Source organism: Saimiri boliviensis, chromosome 14 (genome assembly GCF_048565385.1).
Source record: "Saimiri boliviensis isolate mSaiBol1 chromosome 14, mSaiBol1.pri, whole genome shotgun sequence".
NCBI lineage: Eukaryota > Metazoa > Chordata > Mammalia > Primates > Cebidae > Saimiri > Saimiri boliviensis.
This window is the reverse complement of record NC_133462.1, coordinates 4,251,625-4,274,672: the sequence shown is the minus strand read 5'-3', so window position 1 is coordinate 4,274,672 and position 23,048 is coordinate 4,251,625. Positions and strand designations below refer to the sequence as shown.

The window sequence follows — 23,048 nt, the reverse complement described above, 5'->3', positions numbered from 1 at the left end:
CTGCAATGGCTCCCACGGATTCAGTCAAAACAAGGCTGCGGCCGGGGGCGGTGGCTCACGCCGGTCATCCCACCATTCTGGGAGGCTGAAGCAGGCGGATCACCTGAGTTCAGGAGTTCGAGACCAGCCTGGACAACACGGTGAAACACGGTCTCTAACTGAAAATACAAAAATTAGCCGGGCGTGGTGACGCGCACCTGTAGTCCCGGCTACTCGGGAGGCTGAGGCAGGAGAATCGCTTGAACCTGGGAAACGGACGTTGCAGTGAGCCGAGATCGCGCCACCGTACTCCAGCCTAGGCGACAAAGCAAGACTGCGTCTCAAAAAACACCAAAAAAAAAAAAACAACCCCACCAAAATACACCGACTGCGTGGGAGGCAGAGACGCAGCAAACGCGGCCGCGCTTGTCCCCTCGGGGCCACCGTTCCCATCCCGACTTCCGGCCTGCCTTAAAACGCTCACGCGTAGGTGCGCGGGCAGGAGGGCGGGCTCAAGCGCAGTTCGTAGCGTTCATTGGCTGTGCTGGGCCGAGGAAGGCGGGGCGAGCCCGCCAGGTGACGTCAGGACGCCGCCGTCAGGACGTCGAAGCTAAAGGAGACGAGAGCCAGCCGAGTAGCCGAGTGCTGTGGTCACCGTGTTGCTACTCGCTTTGGTGGCTGTTGGTGTGTCCCTGCAGCGAAAGGTCCTGGTTGGTAAGGGGAGCGGCGGGCGAGCAGGCGGGCAGGGATAGCGTCTCTTTTCGGTCTTGCGCCCTGGGAGCCCCGAGGCCTTCGCGGTCGTAATAGCAGCGGACGCCTCTCGCGAGCTTCGACAGGGTGTGGCGGAGCAGGGGTAGCCCCTGCGCCTGCGCACCGGGCCTCGGGGCGCGCGGCCGGGCACTAGCGCGCGTGCGCCGTCGTCTTCGTCTCCCCGCCCTCTTCCCTCGGAATTCTCGGGGCCCCGGTGCGCCCCTCACTCGCCATTTATTCGGCGGTTCCTGAGGGCGGGCGGTGTTGCCCCGGCGACGGGCGGCTCCTGAGCTTCTTTCTGGGGTCGTGGTGCGCAGGCGCGGCCCGGAGAGCGGCTCCGTGGATCAGTCGTGGGGATCCGGGCGGCCTCCTCCGCTCGGCGCCCTCTTTTGCCTTCGCCCAGCCTGCGGGACGGCCAGGTGCTCCCGGGAACCCATACCTGGCGCCTGGTTCCTGTCCTCGTTCTTGAGACCGGCCCGGGAGTCCCCTGTCCAGCCCCCAACTCCTGACCTTACTTCTAATCTTCCTTTTGCCCGGGGGCTCCCCTTCCTGTGTCCCCGCCACGGTCCCCCTTCTCCACTTACTCTCTGTGTCCTCCTGAAGGCCTTTGCGTTTCTAGGGCTTTCCCGAGCTTCACACTCCTGTTCCTGTCTCATCAGCTTGTGAGACTTTCGATTCCCCTGCGGGGTTCATTCTTCTACTTATCAGTTAACCCCCTCGGGGTTGAGATCCCTTGGTCCTTGCCCCGGAGACACTCCACGTTTCTTCCAGTTTTCTCTACCTCATTCCTCATTCCTTGAACATGTTTTGGGTCGTCTTTGGTATTCCCAAAGCTTTGTGTCTGGACACCCAACCGAGGTGATACCTCTCGTGGAAGCAGGCAGGGGTAGACTTCCTGAGGACTCCCACGTAGGTCCCGCTTCTGCTCTTCGGAGACTTTTTTGAAAAATCAATCTCTCAGTGCTAAGAACCCATTTTTTCACGTTGGGGTTCGTGTCGGCATTCTCCTCGGGAGTGTTCAACGTCCCCTGCTTCCAGGGATAACTTCCTGAAAATCCCCTTTTACTCTCAAAATTTTCTTCTGCGGTGTTCCCCCACCTCCTTCCTCTTCTGCCTCAATGCTCCCTGCAAGGCTTCCTTCTTCAGAGTTTTCAGAAACCTTTCCACCGTCATCAGCCTTAAGGGTTCCCTCAGGCTCTTCGCATTAGAGCATCCGTCCTTTTGGTTTGGCTTCATTTCACAACCCGTATTCCCTAGAATTCTTACTTTAGTTTTGTTTTGGAGACGGAGTTTCACTCTTGTTGCCCAGGCTGGAGTGCAGTGGGGCGATCTCGGCTCACCGCAACCTCCACCTCCCGGGTTCAAGCGATTCTCCTGCCTTAGCCTCCCGAGGAGCTGGGATTACATGCTACCATGCCCGGCAAATTTTGTATTTAGTAAAGATGGGGTCAGGCTGGTCTCGAACTCCTGACCTCAGGTGACTTGCCCGCCTCAGCCTCCCAAAGTGCTGGAATTACAGGCATGAGCTACTGCGCCCAGCCCCTAGGGTTTTTATTAGACCCTTTCCCCTTGATGGAGTAACCTACCCTCTGGATCGTCCATCACACCTTCTCTTTGCTCATGTGGATTTCAGACACTTCTCCTTTCCTTTGGGAAGCCCATTCCCTGTTTCCAGATGCTTCGTTTTCTGCCTGTAGTACTACAAAGAGGCCAGAGGCTTCCCCTCATGCTCCAGCCTTTTAGTCCATACCCAGAACTCTTTAGATCTTTGACCCCGGTGGCTTCGCTGTCAGCCTTCCCTTTTCTGCTTGGCTTCTCTTGAGTCCATCTGCTTCTCTTCCCCACTTTGTGATATATTTTTAGCTTCCTTTTAAGTCTTTCTAACACTTCCTTTTTCTTACAGACAGTGAAAAAGCAGTCTGGCTCCCGAGGTCGACCCCTCCTACCCCAAGGTCCAGATGGCGGCCAACGTGGGTGATCAGCGTAGCACAGATTGGTTAGTGGGGCGAGCGGGGCAGAGGCCACCTGGAGGGAAGAGGAAGCAAGGCTCAGTGCTGTCCTCTGGGTTGGAGCCTCATGGGCTCAGGGGAAGTGATGCCACAATCCCTGGGGTTGGGGGTGGGGGCGAGGCAAACACAGAGGGAAGCATTTGGTTGTGGTGTGGAGAGGGGTGAGCCTTCACCTCTCTGAGCTTTCATTTTTCACAGTACAGCGCTTGCTTTGCAGGATTGTGATGATTCATTCAAGCAAGTGTCATTAGGAGGCAGGTTCTCAACACTCATTGCCCAGTTATCTGTTTGTTTTTCTGCTAATTCCTTATTTTTTCTGAAAACAGTGTGGTTACCTGCCGACTGGGGCTGTATCAGACAGAATTCATTGATTCATAAAAGACAGCCCTAGTAGGTGCCAGGCCCTGTGTTTAGTTTTGTGGGTTCTGTTAATTGTTTTGTTTGCTGGTTTTAACAACTGCTGTGGTGTGCCAGGCTTTGGGACAAGTATCTTAAGGAGGTGATCTCATTTATCTCTCCCAGAAGACGGAAGCAGAAATCTTTTATCAGTATAGTACAGGTTAGAAAACGTAGACTTAGATGGGAGTGACAGTGAGACCTGGGATTCAGAGGCTGGAAATTGCCTCCTAACTTGCGCACCTGTGTACAGTGGGGAGAACAGATGTGACCTGATGTCCTGTCTCTGCAGGTCTTCTCAGTACAGCATGGTGGCTGGGGCAGGCCGAGAGAATGGCATGGAGACGCCAATGCGTGAGAACCCGGAGTGGGAGAAGGCCCGCCAGGCCCTAGCCAGCATCAGCAAATCCGGAGCTGCCGGCAGCTCTGCCAAGGCCAGCAGCAATGGGCCTGTGGCCAGCGCACAAGTGAGAAGGCCACACGGGGCTGGAGGACCTTGAGCCAGTGGTTGTGGGAGGGATACAGCCTGATGTCCTCTTGTATCAGTCAGGCAGGGAACATAAGAAGATGTTTCAGGGAATCTAAGAAAGGGACAAGTTGTTTCCTTGAGGGATCCAGGGCATGATGCGGTTCTGAAGAGGGAGACTGTGTGCCTGCCCCTGGTCTCGAGAGTGTGTGAGTCTGATGGTAGAGACAGTGGCTCACTTTGTGGATGCATGGACCCAGTGTCACTCCTAGGCCATTAACCACCAGTAGACACAGGCTAGCCCTTTGGGGGCTGTGTGCCCGTGCATTTGGGCTACTGACGGCGCATGGGCCTCTCTTTCCACAGTATGTGTCGCAGGCAGAAGCCTCGGCTTTGCAGCAGCAGCAGTACTACCAGTGGTACCAGCAGTACAACTATGCCTACCCCTACAGCTACTACTATCCCATGGTGAGTGCCCAATGGGTGGGGTGGGGCGGGGCAAGGTAGAATCTGCCGGTTGCAGCTGGGTGGTGGATAGACTGGAGATAGCAGTGCTCACTGCTCAGAAACCCCCACGAGCTGAATTCCAAGTCCCCTCCCCCAGCCCCCCGCCCCCCACTGTGAGCCGCAGATCCTACATACTCGGTTCCGGTTCCTTCTCTTTCTTCCCTCATCCCTCATGCTCATTCCACCATGGCTGTCGGAGCAGAGACCTTGGTGCCCGCACCTGCCAGGCCCGCTCTTGCTTTGCCCTGGCTGCAGTGCTCCTGCGTTGCTGCTGCTTGGAGGTCTTGGCTCAGATGCTGCCTTCAGAGAGCCTCTACCTGACACACTAATTTTTTTTTTTTTTTTGAGATGGATTCTTGCTCTGTCACCCAGACTGGAGTGCAGTGGCGTGATTTCAGTTCGCTGCAGCCTCTGCCTCCCGGTTTAAGCAGTTTTCCTGCCTAAGCCTCCTGAGTAGCTGGGACTACAGGCGCGTTCCACCGTGCCCGGCTAATTTTTGTATTTTTAGGAGTGGGGGGGGAGTTTCACCATGTTGGTCATGCTGGTCTCAAACCCCTGACCTGGTGATCTGCCTGCCTGAGTCTCCCAAAGTGCTGGGATTACAGGCGTGAGTCACCATGCCTGGCCACCCAGTAAAGTAGCATTCCTGCCTTGCAGCCTGTTCTCCCTTTGTTTTTTTTTTTTTTTTTGAGACGGAGTTTTGCTCTTGTTACCCAGGCTGGAGTGCAATGGCGCGATCTCGGCTCACCACAACCTCCGCCTCCTGGGTTCAGGCAGTTCTCCTGCCTCAGCGTCCCGAGTAGCTGGGATTACGGGCACGCGCCACCATGCCCAGCTAATTTTTTGTATTTTCAGTAGAGACGGGGTTTCACCATGTTGACCAGGATGGTCTCGATCTCTTGACCTCGTGATCCACCCGCCTCGGCCTCCCAAAGTGCTGGGATTACAGGCTTGAGCCACTGCGCCTGGCCTCTGTTCTCCCTTCTTTTGCTTTTTTGTTGTTTCATGATACTTACTGCCGGATGTATTACACGTTGATGTCTACAACCGGGCATGTTATTCAAGCACAGGCTTTATTAAAGCATGAGTTTCACTTTTTTTTTTTTTTTTTTGGGATGGAGTTTCGCTCTTGTTACCCAGGCTGGAGTGCAATGGCGCGATCTCGGCTCACCGCAACCTCTGCCTCCTGGGTTCAGGCAATTCTCCTGCCTCAGCCTCCTGAGTAGCTGGGATTACAGGCACGCACCACCATGCCCAGCTAATTTTTTTGTATTTTTAGTAGAGACAGGGTTTCACCATGTTGACCAGGATGGTCTCGATCTCTTGACCTTGTGATCCGCCCGCCTCGGCCTCCCAAAGTTCTGGGATTACAAGCGTGAGCCACCGCACCCGGCCCGAGTTTCACTTTTTATTGTTCTGTGGTAGTGCTTAGGAGAGTTGCCGCTCAGTGTATGTTGATCATATTCTTCTGAGAACTAGCTAAGTGATACGTGAGATTGATAGAGGTTTTCTTTTTGGATACATGAGAGGATGTGGTATATTAATATAGCGTAGAGAGAAAGACGGGTGAGGGATTGGTAGAGGGACATGGCTAGTGTAGTCCTTGAGCAGGCTGGGGAAGTGAAAAGGGCAGGCCTCCCACTAAACCCTCCTTCCCTGCACCTTTGCAGAGCATGTACCAGAGCTATGGCTCCCCCTCCCAGTATGGGATGGCCAGCTCCTATGGCTCAGCCACACCCCAGCAGCCATCCGCACCCCAGCACCAAGGGACTCTGAACCAGGTAACACCCTAGCCCAGCTCCCACATCCTGCGCAAGCAGAGAAAGTGTTGATTTTTGAGTGGGCTGTCAATGAGGAATGGTCCGTGCTCTTTAAGCTACTTTTTTTCTTCCCAGCAACTTCTGGTCTGAAAATGAGGAGGAGAAAGCATAGTGTTTGAACCTAGGGTGGGTTTAAGGCTGGGCCAAGGCCAGGGCTGAGATGGTGGGAACTTTTCCCCCAGCATAGTCACCCACACGTGTGCACACATGGGTCGGCTTTTGCATTTAAGATGCAGCTTGGAGGAATGGCCGAGCTAGTGCATGGGAGGCAGGTAGACCTGGGTTTCATTCCCAGCTTGCCCCCATCTCCCTGGTGTCATTACTTAGGCACCCCGTGTCCTCTGCATCTCCATCAGCTCTCGAAAGCGGGAAGGATAGTAGCCTCATCTTTGGGCTCACGTGTGTCTTGTGCTCAGATGGTAGTGCTGGAGTGGGTGTGCTGTCGGTGGCTGTTACTCCAGCGATGAAATGCTACCAGCTGCCACTTCACAGCCCAGGGCCCTGGGAAGATGCTCAGTCTCTGAGCTGGAGTTGGCTGAGCCGTGGAAAGGGTTGTTAACAGATGCTAACCTCAGAGAGTAGCCGAGGACTTGGAATGAGCTTGCATGGGAAGGTCAGGCAGAGTTGAGTGCTGAGCGCTGCAATGACCGAGGCCAAGCGCCAGCACCAGAATCTGCCCACTGTGCTCAGTGCCTGTTTCCTTCTGTAGCCACCAGTCCCCGGCATGGACGAGAGCATGTCGTACCAGGCTCCCCCTCAGCAGCTGCCCTCAGCCCAGCCCCCTCAGCCCTCAAACCCCCCGCATGGGGCTCATGCGCTCAGTAGCGGCCCCCAGCCTGGAACGGCCCCAGCCACACAACACAGCCAGGCGGGGCCCGCCACGGGCCAGGCCTACGGGCCACACACCTACAGTGAACCTGCCAAGCCCAAGAAGGGCCAACAGCTGTGGAACCGCATGAAGCGTAAGTTTGCAAAGCTGTGTGGAGGCTGAGGGGTTGGGAGCCTTACGGAGCTCTGAGGTGTGAGACACGTGGTGTGTGCTGGGCCTTATTTCTGGGTGTTACAATCTCTTGGCTTGGGGTGGGGCTGCTCTGGGCCTGGCACGTTTGTGCTGGAGCCCTCCTTTAGAAGCTGATCTCTCATCCCTGAATTTCCACTTCTGCTGCCCTCGAAGCCCTCCGTCTATATCCCCTGGGAGCCCCTGGAGGTGCTGGGGAGGGACCTGACTCTAGCTTTTGCTGCCCTCACAGCAGCCCCTGGGACTGGAGGTCTCAAGTTCAACATCCAGAAGCGACCCTTTGCTGTTACTACCCAGAGCTTTGGCTCCAATGCAGAGGGCCAGCACAGCGGCTTTGGCCCCCAGCCCAACCCTGAGAAAGCTCAGAACCACAGGTGATGGCTTCCCCCTTGCCCTGTCACAGCTCCCCAGCACATTCACTGTCTGTGGTCAGTCCCATTGGCCAGCTGCCCACCCTCAGCCACAGTGTGCGCCTCTGAACGGGGAAAGGACCCTCCTTTGGGGGTTCCTGTGAGCACTGTGTCCGGCTGTGTGTCAGCTGAGAGTGGTGGTGGTGATGGTCTTTGGAGTTTGGGATCCTCCCCAACTGAGCCCCTCACCTTCTTCCTGCAGTGGGTCCTCTGCCCGGGGCAACCTGTCTGGGAAGCCCGACGACTGGCCCCAGGACATGAAAGAGTATGTGGAGCGCTGCTTCACCGCCTGTGAGTCGGAGGAGGACAAGGACCGCACTGAGAAGCTGCTCAAGGAGGTGCTGCAGGCCCGGCTACAGGATGGCTCTGCCTATACCATCGACTGGAGCCGGGAGCCGCTGCCAGGGTTAGTCTGGGCGGGGGACCTGGGTGGGAGGGTGATGCTGTTAGAGGCATGGGCTGGGCATGGAGGTGGGAGAGTTGGGGGGGTCCCAGGTACCAGGAGCTCCAAAGAGAATGAGCCAGAACGTTGGATTCTGGGGCAATGAAGTCCTGGTTGGAGGAGGCCAGTAGGGTAGGGTGGGGACCACAGGTGTGGGGGAGGTGTGCATGGCGCAGTGGTTAAACGTACCCTCTGGACACAGAAATCCTTGGGTTTGTGCGTCATTTCTCCACTATATTAGTTGAGCTGCCTGGGGTAAGGGCCTTTAATTTCGGAGGTGGTTTGTCCCCTGGGGTGGGTTGGTAGATTGAGGGAGGTGGTGGTGGCCGTCCTGCCAGTGTCTGGCGGGGTTGGTGATGCTCTGCTGTGCTGTATCCTCAGGCTGACCCGCGAGCCTGTGGCTGAGAGCCCCAAGAAGAAGCGGTGGGAAGCTCCTAGCAGCCTTCATCCTCCTAGAGGGGCGGGCTCGGCGACAAGGGGCGGGGGTGCCCCATCCCAGCGAGGGACACCGGGGGCTGGGGGTGCTGGTCGAGCCCGGGGCAACAGCTTCACCAAGTTTGGCAACCGCAATGTCTTCATGAAGGACAACAGCTCTTCTTCCAGCACCGACTCCCGCTCCCGCTCCTCCTCCAGGTCTCCAACGCGCCACTTCCGCAGAAGGTGCGGAGGCTCCGGGCTCGGGGGTGTTCCGGGGGGCAGGGGCGTTTCAGGCCTGACCTTCCTGCTTCTTCCTGCAGTGACTCCCACTCAGACTCCGACAGTTCCTACTCAGGGAATGAGTGTCACCCTGTGGGCCGCAGGAACCCGCCCCCTAAGGGCCGGGGTGGCCGAGGGGCCCACATGGACCGGGGCCGAGGCAGGGCACAGCGTGGGAAGAGGTGAGACTGGGCGGGGCCTGAGACACAGGCCGGGGTAGAGGAGGGTGCTGGGGACCCAAGGAGGAAGAGGAAGGGGGCAGACAGGTGGACAGCCAGCTGCCAAAGAGGAGAGGCTGGAGGGTGGCTGGAGACGCCTCCTGCTCACCACGCCTCGCCCCTTCCTAGGCATGATCTGGCTCCCACCAAGCGCAGTCGAAAGAAGATGGCAGCACTGGAGTGTGAGGACCCTGAGCGTGAGCTGAAGAAGCAGAAGCGGGCAGCCCGCTTCCAGCATGGACACTCCCGTCGCCTGCGGCTCGAGCCCCTGGTCCTGCAGATGGGCAGCCTCGAGGGCAGCGGGGCTGACCCTGACTGGCAGGAGCTGCAGATTGTGGGCACCTGCCCCGACATCACCAAGCACTACCTGCGTCTCACCTGTGCTCCTGACCCGTCCACCGTGCGCCCTGTGGCTGTAAGTGCCCAGGCAGGGCAGTCCTGCTCTGTGAGGCGGGGCTGGCTCAGCACCCAGGGAGGGCGGCAGAGGTCACGTGGGCTGGGGTATGGCAGGGCCCTGAGCCTGGCGGTCAGTGATCTGAGAGGAATGTGAAGGTGCACGGCTGTCCTGGAGCCCTGTGTGTGGGGTGTGCGGCGTTGGCTGGGGAATCACTTGGCCTTTGGGCCTGGGTCCCTGGCTTAGGTGACATGGAGCGTGAAGCCTTTTCCCCAACCCCAGGGCTATGGGGCATGGGTGGCTGTGCTTGCAGTGTTGGGTGTAGTCAGTGCTCTGCTGCAGAACCCGTCAACAGCCATGTGCCTACAGAGAAATGTGTGTGGGAGATCCACTCTTAACTTACGTCTTACTTTTTGTTTGTGTTTTGTTTGAAGACAGAGTCTTGCTGTGTCGCCTGGGCTGGAGTGCGGTGTCATAATCTTGGCTCACTGCAACCTCCATCCTGGCTTCAAGTGATTCTCCTGCCTCCGCCTCCCAAGTGGCTGGGATTATAGGCATGAGCCACCATGCCTGGCTCATTTTTGTATTTTTAGTAGCGACAGGGTTTCAGCATGTTGGCCAGACTGGTCTCCTGACCTCAGGTGATCCGCCCACCTCAGCCTTCCAAAGTGCTGGGATTACAAGCATGAGCCACCGCACCCGGCCTTTTGTGTTTTAGTTTATTGTTGTAACTCCCACCAAATAAGTGGGAGCCCTTGCACTCCCTCCCTGAGTTGTACCCTGAGTATTCATTCATTTTCCTTTCCAGGTTTTGAAAAAATCGCTGTGCATGGTCAAGTCCCACTGGAAAGAGAAGCAGGATTACGCGTTTGCCTGCGAGCAGATGAAGTCCATCCGGCAGGATCTGACGGTGAGGCTCACGCTGGGAGGGCCTGGCCTTAGCCGGTGCTACCCCCGCTCCCTGTGACTCTTGTTTCTGCCCTGCCACCCCAGGTGCAGGGCATCCGCACGGAGTTCACGGTAGAGGTGTATGAGACCCACGCCCGGATCGCCTTGGAGAAGGTGAGCTGGCCTCTGCAGGCTCCCTGCCCCTTTCCTGCTACCTTTCTGTCCTCAGCGCCCTTACTCTGCTCCATTCCCTCCATGCCTCTGCCTTCCAGGGCGACCACGAAGAGTTTAACCAGTGCCAGACGCAGCTCAAGTCGCTGTACGCCGAGAATTTGCCTGGCAACGTGGGCGAGTTCACTGCCTACCGAATCCTCTACTACATCTTCACCAAGAACTCAGGAGGTGAGCCCCAGCCCCCGGGACAGAGGTCGAGGTGCCAGGGTCGAGCCCCGCTGATTGACACCCTTGGTCTTGGCCCTAGACATCACCACGGAGCTGGCATACCTCACACGGGAACTGAAGGCAGATCCTTGTGTGGCCCATGCCTTGGCACTAAGGACAGCCTGGGCCCTGGGCAACTACCACCGCTTCTTCCGGCTCTACTGCCACGCACCCTGCATGTCTGGCTACCTTGTGGATAAGTTTGCAGATCGGGAGCGCAAGGTTGCCCTCAAGGCCATGATCAAAACGTATGTGGTGCCAAGCTCCCTTCTGCCCTTGCTCGTCCCATCCTTCCGCCTCGCAGCTCCCCTCAGACGAGATCCTGGCCCTAGGCCTCCCCCAGCCCTTGACCCTTGTCCTGGTCCTTTCTCCCACCTCTTTGTTTCCTGCTCAGCCCTCTCGCTTTCCTTCTTGGCCACCTCTGTGTTCCGGGTCACTCCTCCCCGTCTCTCCACTGTCGAGCTCACTGCCTCTGGAGCCTCTTCTCCATCCCGGCTGTGTCTGTTTCTCTTCCTCCTGTTCTCACCTGCCTGGACCCTCTAGTTCAGTCCTTGCTCTGGGCTCCCTCCCCTCTCTGCTTTCTCAGCTTCTCACTGTGCTCCCACTCCGCAGAGACCATGTAGACAGTCTCTGGTCTAACAGGACAAGGCCCACTCCCACTCCGCAGAGACCATGTAGACAGTCTCTGGTCTAACAGGACAAGGCCCACTCCCACTCCGCAGAGACCATGTAGACAGTCTCTGGTCTAACAGGACAGGGCCCACTCCCACTCCGCAGAGACCGTGTAGACAGTCTCTGGTCTAACAGGACAGGGCCCACTCCCACTCCGCAGAGACCATGTAGACAGTCTCTGGTCTAACAGGACAGGGCCCACTCCCACTCCGCAGAGACTATGTAGACAGTCTCTGGTCTAACAGGACAAGGCCCACTCCCACTCCGCAGAGACCATGTAGACAGTCTCTGGTCTAACAGGACAAGGCCCACTCCCACTCCGCAGAGACCGTGTAGACAGTCTCTGGTCTAACAGGACAAGGCCCACTCCCACTCCGCTCCTTTGAGAGCACCAGGAAGGCTCAGGGAGGCCCTCTGATGAGACCACACTGGGCACCACATTGAAGGCCCTTGGTCAGGCCACACCCCCTCAGTGTTCTTTGTTCACTAGATTGGGTGTCTGGCCTGCTGTGGGTAGGGAAGAGTTGCTTGACTGACATTTAGATGGTGTGGTTCTCCGTCTGGTGGTTGAAGTGACCCCAGGTGATGGGTACTGTTGAGGAAGGTTTTCCGTTTTTTCAGCAACAGAATGCTCCTGGTATCTAGTGAGTGCAGGCCAGGGTGCCCACCACAGTCATCGGGCCCCAGAGGTCAGTCTTGCCAGGTGGAGAAATTCTGGTCAAATAGGTCGACCGTAGGTTGGAGAGGCCTCAAATGCCTGGCCAGCTGGCCCTCTGCCTGAGGTCACAGTCACAGCATGGTTTGGAGCTAGGAAGGGGCCGTCAGCCTGGAGGTTAGGAAACTCATTCTGGGATCTAGTTTGGGTCAAGCTGACTTGAGGGAGAGGCTGAGTCAGGGATGGAGTCAGAGGAGCAGATCAGTATGTGGGGTACGGTACACAGAACTCCATTACCAGCTGGGGAAGTGAGAAGGAAGGGGAGGCAGGGAGGCTGCCCAGCCTGCTGCTGCCTGATGGGCCCCATGGATGGTGGCTCTCCAGCTTCAGTGCCGCACTGAAGGGGCATGGGGTTGGGTGAGCGTCCCTGTCAATTGATATGTGATTGGCCTTGGTTGGGGACATAGCCATGAGTGCCCCTCGTGGGTGGGACCCTAGTCTGTCATTGCCCTTACTGTCTCAGCACCTTCCCCACAAGGAGGCTGACCCTGCCCTGCCAGCTGAGACTGGGAGCTGGAGCAGGCTGTGATCCCAGGGCCTCCGTGAGGCTCTGGCGTTGGAGCAGAAGCGCGTTCTAAGACTTAGGGCCCTCATGGGGTGCACTCCTCCTTTGGTTCCTGTGTGTGTGGAAAGGGTAGGGCCACATCGCCTGTGGGAGAGCGTTCAGGGAGCTTTGAGGACCTGGCTCGTGCCAGTAATGTCTCGGTAGCAGCCAGCAGTGACTGCTTTCAGTGGTAGTGGTGAGTGCTGTCTGGCACCTGTGCCTGGCTTCCCAAAGGCACTGTGATGCAGGCAGGGGAAGCTTCGAGGGCTGGGTCCCCACCGTGGCCCTGCCAGGCCTGCCATCCCCAACCCTTGCTGTGTGCTGCTCCCTCCATCTGGCCCCTGCCCTCAGCCAGTGGAGGAGCCCACTGGGCCCTTCCCTTCCTGTCCCCTCTCCTCCCTGGCCCACTGCACAGGTAAGTGAGGGTGAGGGGGGGCACAGCTGGGGATTGGGGCCACTCACCCCACCCCGGGCCCCCCCGAGCCCCTGAGGTTGGGAGGCTGGGAGGCGGGTGGGGAAGCCAGCAGGTACTGTGCTGAGGAAACCCTGTGGGTACCCGAATGGGGGGCCTCCTTGATTGTGGGGCCCTCCCCCGCCCTCCCGCCCGCCTCATCACCTTCTCCTCTTGTCTCCATAGCTTCCGCCCTGCGCTGCCAGTCTCCTACCTGCAGGCCGAGCTGGCCTTCGAGGGCGAGGCCGCCTGCCGGGCCTTCCTAGAGCCCCTGGGCCTGGCCTACACGGGCCCGGAGAACTCCAGCATCGACTGCCGCCTCAGCCTGGCGCAGCTGTCAGCCTTCTGAGCACCCAGCGAGGAGGGGGCGGGGGCAGGGGCTGCAGCCCCCAGCGCTGCCTTTGCGGATTCTGTTTTTGAGCCGTGGACTTGGGTTGTAAATTTATTTGTGGGGAGTGGGCTCCAGGAAGAGCCACCGTCCCTGCCCCCATTTTCCCAGTGGGGAGTCTGTACAGAGATTTTTCTACGTTTTTATTTTTTGCCTCAGAGGGATGGGACTGGGGAGGAGGGGATGGGCAGCGGAGGGTTGGGGGCATGGTCTGCAGGCTCATCTGTGTCCGCCTTTCACTCCACTAATGCTGTCTCAGTGTTTTCTCTCTCTCTCTTTCGAGCTTGCACTCCGGTACCCGACCCAGCGCCCTGGCCCATCCCATGCCAGGGGGCCGGTGGAAAGAAGACAGGCTGTCCAGCCCATGCCCGCCTGTGGCGGGGGCACCCAGCAAGCCCGCCCACCGCCTGCTGCCTCACCTGCCTCACCACAGACTCTTGTTCCCAGCCCCATGGGGCCTCCGTGTTTGGGGTGAGGGGAGCTGCTTAGAGACTGTGCCCGTCCTCGGCCCCCCACCCTGAAGTGCCAGCACCACCAGCACCAGATCCTTCGCCGCCACACCGCACTGAGGACACGTCGGCTGGGCCGCCTCGTCTCAAGTTGTATTAAGTTGTCTTCGTGTCCCCTCCTCCCTCTGCCCCCAATGTTTCTTCTGATTTTTTTTTCCCCTTTCCCTCCCTCCTCCCCACATTCCTCCCTTGGTTCAGCACAGGTAAAATGGTTCCCTTCCTTCCCTGCCTTCATGGATCACCAGCTCACGTCATGTTTCCTTCTCTTTTCTTTGTGTGTGTGTTTCAGTTATTTTTCTTCGTCCTCTCCCTTTTCTTTTTGGCCCTCCCTCCCTCCCTCTTCTGCCATGTAACTGGAGGATGTGCTATGAGTTTGCAAACAGCTGGACTGTCAGGCTGCTTTTTTTCCAGATGTTCCTCCTCTGCCTCCCCTTCCCCTCCTCTCCCCTCCCTTTCCTTCCTTCCTTCCTTTCCTTGGAGCACTGAGCACCATTTGGAAGCTTAAGAGAAACCAAAATTAAAGAGAGAGAGAGAGCCGCGTTCCCGCAGTGTCTTCCTTGCGTGGGCTGTTGGCATCCCTTCTGTCTCTAGAGGTCTGGGGGTGTCACTCCAGCAGGATCTCAGCCAGGGGTTGGAAGGGCCCCCCTGTCCTCCCCATACGGCACAGCCAGAGTGTCTGCAAGGGCTGGCATCCCACCACCTGGCTGAGGCTGAAATCCAGCTTGGGGAGGTGGACTTGGGAACCGTGGGGCACCTTAGCAAGGGTGAGGTGCGGGTACGGCTGCCTTGGAGACGGCAGCACTCTTAGCCCCTCGGCTTCCAGCCTCTGGCTCAGCACTTGTGCCATGCCTTCCAGTGTGGGAGAGGGTGGGGCACAGAGCACATGTGGGCCCAGGAGGACCAGCTCCCTAAAGTTCAGTCGAGGGGGTGCGTTTAGCCCCGGGGCCAAGAGGGCCCGTCTCAGAGCCGTAATAGCGGCCGCCTCCTCTCCAGTGCCTGTCAGTCGCAGCAGGGCCAGCGTCAGGTGCAGGTTCTGGGTGGGCACCAGGAACTCAGCGCAGTGCGGGGCCACGTGGACCAAGTATTCCTGGGCCTTGGTCACTTCTGCTTGTAGCCCAGGCTCAGTCACCATAAGGGCCACAAAATGTGTGGGGCGTGGCTGACGAGGTGCTGCAGCACTAGCCAGGCCGGACCCTTTGTTCTCAGGCCAGGCTACAGGACCCCATTCGGCTTCTGTCTCCTCAGTGGAGCCCCCCGGGGCTGCCAGGGCTTCCTTGCTCCGCAGCTCTGAGGTCCTGGCGGCCGCTGTTGGCTTCAGTGCCCCCTCAGTCCCTTCCGTGAGGCATCCTCTTGGGGCCGCTGTTCCCAAAGCAGCTGTGCCCAGCGGCCTTTCCTGGGCCGCCTCCAGCTCTCCGGGCTCCTCCCCGCCTGGCTCCTGGTTCTCTGTGCACAGCGGCCTTGTGCTCCCTCGCCCGGGGGCAGCCTGGGCCTCCTGCCCTGTCCCCGCCAGTGTCCACTCGGCGTCCTCCGCTCCGCGGCCGTCCTCACTGTACAGCGCGTCTAGGATGGTGGGCCCGCGCCCAGCCGCCGAGCCAGAGCCGAAGACGAGGTCGGTGCGCGAGGCGCGGTCCCACACTAGGCGGCCGCGGAAGCGGAAGAAGCGAACGCGGTGCTGGGGCACGGCCAGCACGCCCGGCCCGAGCGCCGCCAGCGGCTCGTCCCAGCAGAAGGCGTTGAAGGGCTCCTCGCGCACGCCCAGGAAGCGGTCCGCGTAGCCCACCGAGAAGTCGGCGGGGTCCAGGCGCGGGTCCCAGCGGATGCGCTGGATGACGTCCGCGGCTGTGCGCAGCGGCGGCTTCTTGGCCCCGGGCTCGGGCTGTGCCTCGCGGCCAGGCGGCGCCGGCGCCAGCGCTCCGGGGTGGGGCTGGCGGCAGCGGGCGCCGAAGCGGCAGCGGCCTTCCAGGAAGAAACGGCAGGCCGGCGGGGGCATGGGATCCGTGGCGGCGGTTTCCTGCGGCAACTCCGGCTCTCTGGCCGCCGCCATGGGTGCGGGGAACTGGCGCGCCCGCCGCTCAGACCAGGTCGCCCAGCCTGGATGCCCCGAGTCTGACCCAACGGTGGCGTCAGCGGCCCTAGCTCCGGCCCCGCCCAGGGGACCACGCCCCGGGCCCTAGCGAGGACTCTGGCCCAGTTCTCAGGACGTCCCGCCTGAGCCCTCCCCCAGTGCCAGGAAAGCAAGCTCCATCCGGGCTGCGGCAGTCTTGGTCTCCCGGAGCTCTTCCGAGCCTGGCCCCGCCCCTTTCCCAGTGGTATCTGTGCGCGGCCTCTTTCCGAGTGATTTACATGTACTGCCCCGCCCCTTTTAGGTGATTTACATGTGGTGCCCGGCCCCTTTCCCGGTGATTTGCATGTCTTCCCCCGCCCCTTCCTGGGTGATTTACATGTGTGCTCCCGCCCCATTCCGTGAGATTTAGGTGTGCCCCGCCCCTGAGGGGGACGTCTTTAAAGAACCTGGACTCGTCCCCGTTGGAGTGATTTACATTTGCGGCCCCGCCCCTCTAGGAAACTTCAGAGAACCTGGCCCCTCAGTCATTTGCACGTTCGCAGAGAGATCGGACCTTGAAGAGCCAGGACGCCTGCGGACTCTTCGTCCACGGAGACCAGGGCCCTTCTGCTCTAAAAGGGTACCCAGACACTTTCCTCTGCGGCCGCTCCGCCCGGCGGAGTCCACCTGAGGCATGCAGGGCCAGAAAGGCTCCCGGGACGGCAGCACTCGGCAGCCCCGCCTCGGCTGGCCCCGCGGTGGCTGTGGGGCCCCGGCCCCAGGAGCACGTGCGGCCGGCGGAAGCGCTCAATATTTCATGAACGGGATTGCTTGACCCGCCGCCTTTGTAAGGGGCACTGCCTGGCCACGCCCTCGGGCCCTCTTAAAGGAGCCGCACCCCACGTCATCCCTTCCCACGTGCAAAGTGAAAAGTCAGAGCCCGGGCACACACTTGGCCGTTTATGTATATGGAAGTGGGGCGCAGCGCGGGAAGGGAGGGGAAGCGGGGAGCCTAGAGGCCGATGACGTCGTCCAGCTCCAGGTCCGCGTTGGGGCGGCAGCAGGCCTTGGGGCGCTGCGTCCCGGAGCGGGGTTCCGCGTCGGGCTTGGCGGCAGCCGCGTCGGGGCGCTCTGCGTCCATGACGCCTAGCACCGCGTCCAGCATGGAGGGCCCCAGATCCAGGTGGAAGGACAGCAGAGGGTCGGCCGGCGCGGGCGTGCGGAGGGCAGGCGCGGCGGGCTGCGGGACGGCGGGCGGCGGCGGGGAGCGCGGGGCTCCCGCGGGGGGCGCTCGTGGCTCGGGGGGCGGCCCGCCGCCGTGGCGGCTCAGGAACGAGGTGTCCCCGAAGGCGTCGCCGCCGCGCCCCACGTGCAGCGTGTGCCGGAAGTCGCCGAGCGGCGCGGAGATGGACAGGGCGCCGCGATCCGGCCGCTTCTTGGGCTGCGCGGGGCCCAGCTGCTTCAGCACGGGCATCTGCGAGGGGCACGGGAGGGTCAGCGCGGCCCCGGCCCGGGGCTCGCAGCCGCGCGGCTGCTCAAAGGGCGCTCTCGGTGAGAGTAGGACGATGGGGGCTGGTTCCGTTTTTTTTGTTTTTGTTTTTTTAATTTTTTTTTTTTTTGAGACAGGCTGGAGTGCAGTGGCGCGATCTCAGTTCACTGCAACTTCTGCCTCCCGGGTTCAAGCGATTCTCCTGCCTCAGTCTCCTGAGTAGCTGGAATTACAAGCATGCAGCACCATGCCTGACTAATCTTTGTATTTTTAGTAGAGATGGGGTTTCACTGTGTTGGCCAGGCTGGTCTTAAACTCATGGCTTCAGGTGATCCGCCTGCCTTGCCTCCCAAAGTGTTGGGATTACAGGCATGAGTCACCACGCTGGCCCAAATTCAATATTAAATAGAAAAGCAGCCTGCCTCTGCCCATATCCTGGACTTTTGAGTATTTTGTGTGGAACTTCTGGGAGGGACTTTGATGACCTTGTACTTTTGTTTTCACAGTCACTGTTATAATAATAAAAACCTATTGCAACTGCAGCCCCACCCTTTGCCAGCTGTATGCATGGAATAAATTACTTTATCTACCTATTTTTCTATCTGTAAGACAAATAAAATAACATTACCTTCCTTTCAGGATACATAGAAAAGTTCAGTCAAAGAAAACTGTGCCTGTAATAGTGCTAACCAATTGGTAATTAGTGGGGGAAATATTTCCCTAACAAGAACTGTGGAACAAAAATTAGGTTGGCTAGGACACTATGAGAAAGACAAAGCAGGTGACATTGTTTTCATAGTAACAGGCACCCAGGGAAGTATTGGTGATACTAAGGAGGAAAAGGAAAGCCAAAGGGACTTGAAATAATTGTAGAAGGCTATATTCTGAAGACTGCCTTACACGCACACACACGGCACGCACACACGCACACGCGCGCGCGCGCACACACACACACACACACACACTCTTTCCATTTATTTCCATGGGGAAACCAGTTTTGATTTACTGCCTCTGCAGGGTTTATCAGATTTCTCTGACCTCAACCTGGATGAATAAATATATTTTCATGGTTACCTAGCACACAATCTCCACTCCCTTCTTCCCCATAATGGAAACAAAAATTTTATGACACAAGACTTGTCTTGTTTTGAGGCAAGGTCTTGCTCTGTTGCCTAGGCTGGAATGCCGCGGTGAGATCTCGGTTCACTGCAATCTCCACCTCCTGGACTCAAGTGATCCTCCCACTTCAGCCTCCTGAATAGCTGGGACCACAGGTTCACACCACCACGTAGTGTTTTTTTTTTTTTTTTTTCCTTTTTTTCTTTTTTTGTAGAGACGGGGTTTTGCCATGTTGCCTGGGCTGGTCTCAAACTCCTGAGCTCAGGCAATCTGCCCGCCTTGGCCTCCCAAAGTGCTGAGATTACAGGTGTGCGCCACCACACCCGGCCAAGACTTGTCTTACAAGGTGCTAGACACTGTTATTTTCTGTTGTAATCTATTTTATTTTTAAATGTTGACTCGGCTCATTAATGTATCTTTTGGATCCCCAGTTAAAAAGAAAATCCTCTCTAACTGCTAACAGAGACTATTATCTCAACACTTGCTTTGCAGTGAGTTAGAGGTGAGAAGGTAGAATTCAGAAAGCCAACTGCCCAGCTTTGAATATGGCTGTGCCGATTGCTGTGTGGCTTTGAGCAACTTATTTGACCTTTCTGACCTCCTTTCCTTATCTTGAAAGCGGCATGATGGTAATATAATACTTCATAGTCCTTTTGCAAGAATTGGTGGAATGATGCCCGTGAGACTTAGCACGGTGCCCAACACACAGTGAATGTTCAATTAACACATGCTCAACGGAGCCGCACCTTGGATCGCTCTCCCCATGTTCCAAAGAGGAAACGCATGGTCAGAGAAAGGACGTGACTGTCCAACATCACAAAGCCAGCTCCGGGGGACTCCAGAGTCCACAGCTGGCTCCCTGCACACTCTTCGACCTCTTGACTTCTGGCCAGCCCTCAGCGCCTGCTTCAGCTCAGACCCAGCTTCCAGCCTGCATCTGGCACCCCCCTGCCATTGCCCTATCAGTCACCACCACTTCGCAGCACCTGGCCACACACACAAATGTCTTGGTTCCTGACATCAAACACATCTGGGCTCAGATTTTGCCATTTCCTTCTTGCGGGATCCCAAACTGGCTTCCCCAACCTAAAGCTCAGTTTACTCCTTGAAAAATCGGTTGGAATTCGTTTGCAGCTGGGTGGCCCCGTGGCTCCCAGCTCTTTGGGAGGCTGAGACAGAAGGATCGCTTGAGCCCAGGAGTTCAAGACCAGCCTGGGCAACAAAGTGAGATGTCTCCTCTACAAAAATAAAAATAAAAAATTAGCTGGGTGCCGTGTCATGCACCTGCAGTCCAGCTGAAGGAGGCTGAAGAGGGAAGATACTTCGAGCCCAGGAGTCTGAGGCTGCAGTGAGCTGTGATCACCTTACTACACTTCAGCCTGGCCAACAGAGTGAGATCCTGCCTCAAGAAAAGAAGAGAGAGAGATAGAGATAGATAGAGAAAGACAGAGAGAGAGAGAGAGAGAGAGAGAGAGAGAGAGAGAGAGAGAGAGAGAAATGGAGACACGGAGAAAGGAGGAAAGGAAAGGAGGGAGGGAGGGAGAAAAAGAAAGAAACGAAGGGAAAGAAAGAAGAAGGAAGAAAGGAAGGAAGGAAAGAAAGATTATACTCAGGGCGCTGAAATTCTATTTCCCAATTGCTTATTCCGGGCCAGGCGCCAGCCTCACTGCCTCCCCACGAATGAAAGAATTTATTTAATCTTCAGGACAACCCGTCTTACAGAGGCCTGATGGCTGAGACAAGAGAGGTTGAGGAACTTGCCCTGGGTCACACAGCAGCAAGTGTTGGGGGCCAGGCTTGGAATCCAGATGGACTGCCGCTCCCCACAGGAGGCGACGCGCATGCCACCCCACGGGAAGTAAAATTATAATTTTAAATTTGCTATAAAGGCCAGTGTCTTTTAGAGTTGGACACGGTTTTGGAATGCCACCTCTGCGCCCTAGCTCAGAGACTCTGGGTAAGTCACTCTCCTGTCTTCATAAGCAGAAGCCTCCGGCCTCCCTCCGCTGCGCTGTGCTTAAGGCAATGAGGTCATGCTTGGAAAAAGTCCCTCACGCGGCCAGGGCTTGGGACAGAGGGGCTGTTGTTTGTGACCCACGTGAAACAGGCAGAAAGGGGGGCGCAAGCGTGGAGCCCCCGGTGGCCTGGGCCGCGCGCCCTCCCCGCGCCTCCACCCATCCCGCTCTTTCCCGCTCGGAGGGCCCCGACTGCAGCCGCAGGGTGGGGGGCACCGCGGGCTCACCTCTGTCCCCGCTCAGCCCCGGCCCCGCCAGGACGGAAATAGCAACCCGCTCCAGATCCGGCCCGACTGGTTCTCAGAGCCGTGGGAGCGGCGGGGAGGCGGGTGGGGCGAGGCGGGGTCGGGGGACCCCAGATGGGGAGACCCCCTGCGCGGCGTGGGCTTCAACGCGCGCTCTCTGAGGCCACGTGGCTGCGGCGGGGAATCTAGCGGCCGCGCCTCGGGGCTTTCTGCCCGTCTTCCCTCCCGGCCGGACCCGGGACCCCGGTCCCCCATCGCGCCTCACCTCGCGGTCCTCCCAGAGCGGGCCAGGCGCGCGCTCACCACTCCGGCTCCAGCCCGGACCCTGGTTCCCCGGCTCCGAGTTCGCCTCCGCCTCCTAATCCTCGGCCCGCGCCTTCTTCCTTGTTCCTCGGGGCGGGATCTCACCTGGCAAAGAAAGTGTCATGCGGATCCCGGAGGGAATCCGGGAGCCAGGCACCCGGTCCACACAGCCACTGCCTCCTTCGCCCGCAGGGCCCAGGCGTCCGAGCGCTTAGGTCTCTTAATGCCACCCCAGGCCCGAAAGTCGGGGGCCCTCAGCTCCTCTCCCCTTAGATCCAGGGGTCCAGGCCTCCAGATCCCTCCTCCCTTAGACCCAGGAGTCCAGGCCCCAACCCCTCTTCCTTCAGACCCCGGAGCTCAGGCCCCCAGTCCCTCCTCTCTCAGACCCCGGAGTCCAGGCCCCCAGCCTCTCCCCACTCTGACCCAGGAGTTCAGGCCCCAGCCCCTCCTCCCTCGGACCCTGGAGTCCAGGCCCCAGCCCTGGAAAGCGCTGGCATAGGCCCCCTTTACCTGCACCGGGAGCTAAAGTGTCAGCCCCTCTCCGGGGCCATGATGGGAGCCCAGGCAGAAGCGGAATCACCACCCAGTCCCCAGGCAGAGAGGGTTTTGGCACAGGGCCCTCCAAGCCTTTCTTATCCCCCAAAAGTTTGCCTCTAGGATTTAAAGGGCTAGAAAGCAGCGGTGGAAACGCTGAGTCCCCTCCGGGCTGAGTGTGGGGGCAGGAGGAGGCCGGACTGAGTGTGCAGGGGAACGGGCAGAGGGGGTGGGGTTGGACCGGGCGCGCCCCCAGCCTGGCCCCTCCCCTGCCCAGCTTGGAATTTCCTGAAACTGGGGAAGTCTGGCTGTTTAGAAGAGTAATTTCTTCCAGATTGCAGCTGTATGGAGACAGACAGAGGGAGAGAGAGAGAGAGAGAGAGAGAGAGAGAGAGAGAGAGAGTGAGAGAAGGGAGAAGGTCAGACTGAAAGCTGAGAGCGGGTGAGGAGGTTGGAGGGTGTCTGAGGGGCAGCTCTGGCTTTGCTGCGGGTCCCCTAGATGAACTTCCCTGCCTGCAGCCACTCCGACATAGAAAGGTCATATTTCATTCTAAGCACCAGTTTCCATTGGTCACAAGAGAGTGGGGTTTGGGTGTTAGGACAATTCCTGAGGGCCAGTGTGGGTGGGGCCTGACATGGGGACAGAGCAGAGTCCCGAGGCAGGATGCAGCTCCGTGGGAGGGAGGTGGAGGCCCAGGTGGGAGGCTGGGCCAGTGGGAGGGAGGTGGAGGCCCAGGTGGGAGGCTGGGTCAGTGGGAGGGAGGTGGAGGCCCAGGTGGGAGGCTGGGTCAGTGGGAGGCTGGGTCATTGGGAGGGAGGTGGAGGCCCAGATGGGAGGCTGGGTCAGAGTCAGAGGGAAGAGGGAAAGGGAAGCCCAGGTAGGAGGCCCATGTGGGAGGCTGCGTTGGTGGTTTTCCCCCTAGCTGGGGCTGGGGTTGTAGCACTGGTGAGAGGATAGTCGATTTTTCATAACGAGGAAGCACCCTCGAGCTGGGTCTTGAAGGGGGAGTGGGAGTTTATGGAGCCCAGGAGAGGAGGATGGATATCAGAGCAGGGTGGGGAAGCCAGGTGGGGCGGAGGGCTCTCACACGCTGGGCGGAGTTTGATTTGCCTGGAGAAGTCGGCTTGAAAGCCACTGGGAGCCTCACTTTGTTCCGCAGATGTCGGGGAACCGCAGAGGAATGGCAGGGAGAAGTCCACGTGTTAGAGAGTTCCCTCTGGGGTCACTGCAGGGCGTGGACTGAAGAAGGCCCGGACTCAGCACCCACCGCGAATTTAAGGGGGGAGGGGGCAGTGGTCACCAGAAAATCAGTAATCAAATATATATATATATATATTTATATACAGTATTTATAATATATATTTATATGTAATTATAATATATATTTATGTATAATATATAGATAATATTTATATATAATACTTTTGTTATGTATTTTTTATTGCTGTAAAATTCACATGACATAAAATTCACCATCTTGAGGTGTGCAGTTCAGTGACATTTAGTACCTTCCCAATGGAACGTACCTAGTTGGTACATTGGCAATTATGCAGCCATCACCCCTATCAAGTTCCCACACATTTTC

At 58.2% G+C, this 23,048-nt stretch overlaps 3 protein-coding genes and 1 pseudogene across 4 annotated transcripts; 2 read left to right on the top strand and 2 right to left on the bottom strand.

Moving 5' to 3' along the window:
- Positions 1-478: 478 nt before the first annotated feature.
- On the top strand, positions 479-14,255 carry LENG8 (leukocyte receptor cluster member 8). 2 transcript variants are annotated; one of them, XM_074385968.1, is made up of 16 exons: positions 479-689; positions 2,633-2,725; positions 3,427-3,601; positions 3,967-4,068; positions 5,778-5,888; positions 6,637-6,889; positions 7,178-7,319; positions 7,558-7,761; positions 8,179-8,457; positions 8,535-8,675; positions 8,841-9,126; positions 9,914-10,015; positions 10,099-10,167; positions 10,266-10,395; positions 10,475-10,682; positions 13,003-14,255. In XM_074385968.1, the coding sequence occupies exons 2-16, from the start codon at positions 2,688-2,690 to the stop codon at positions 13,163-13,165; spliced, it is 2,403 nt and encodes an 800-aa protein (XP_074242069.1). In that variant the 5' UTR covers positions 479-689; positions 2,633-2,687; the 3' UTR covers positions 13,166-14,255. The 2 variants fall into 2 exon arrangements, with proteins under 2 accessions (XP_074242069.1, XP_003944121.1); XM_003944072.4 differs by having other exon boundaries at positions 484-693.
- LENG9 (leukocyte receptor cluster member 9) lies at positions 13,331-15,882 on the bottom strand. The gene has a single exon (XM_010331957.3). The coding sequence runs from the start codon at positions 15,755-15,757 to the stop codon at positions 14,318-14,320; it is 1,440 nt and encodes a 479-aa protein (XP_010330259.2). The 5' UTR covers positions 15,758-15,882; the 3' UTR covers positions 13,331-14,317.
- Positions 13,411-14,255, top strand: LOC141581238 (uncharacterized; annotated as a pseudogene).
- An 815-nt stretch (positions 15,883-16,697) lies between the features above and the next one.
- On the bottom strand, positions 16,698-21,694 carry CDC42EP5 (CDC42 effector protein 5). Its single transcript, XM_039465640.2, has 3 exons — positions 21,439-21,694; positions 20,891-21,033; positions 16,698-17,231 (listed from the first exon to the last, which is right to left on the bottom strand). The coding sequence occupies exon 3, from the start codon at positions 17,229-17,231 to the stop codon at positions 16,770-16,772; it is 462 nt and encodes a 153-aa protein (XP_039321574.2). The 5' UTR covers positions 20,891-21,033; positions 21,439-21,694; the 3' UTR covers positions 16,698-16,769.
- Positions 21,695-23,048: the final 1,354 nt, after the last annotated feature.

Coding starts and splice junctions, on each gene's coding strand:
- LENG9 (XM_010331957.3), bottom strand. CDS start 15,757: ATGGCGGCGGCCAGAGAGCCGGAGTTGCCGCAGGAAACCGCCGCCACG.
- LENG8 (XM_074385968.1), top strand. CDS start 2,688: ATGGCGGCCAACGTGGGTGATCAGCGTAGCACAGATTG. Junction 2,726..3,426: donor GATCAGCGTAGCACAGATTG/GTTAGTGGGGCG, acceptor CTGTCTCTGCAG/GTCTTCTCAGTACAGCATGG. Junction 10,016..10,098: donor CCATCCGGCAGGATCTGACG/GTGAGGCTCACG, acceptor CTGCCACCCCAG/GTGCAGGGCATCCGCACGGA.
- CDC42EP5 (XM_039465640.2), bottom strand. CDS start 17,231: ATGCCCGTGCTGAAGCAGCTGGGCCCCGCGCAGCCCAAGAAGCGGCCG.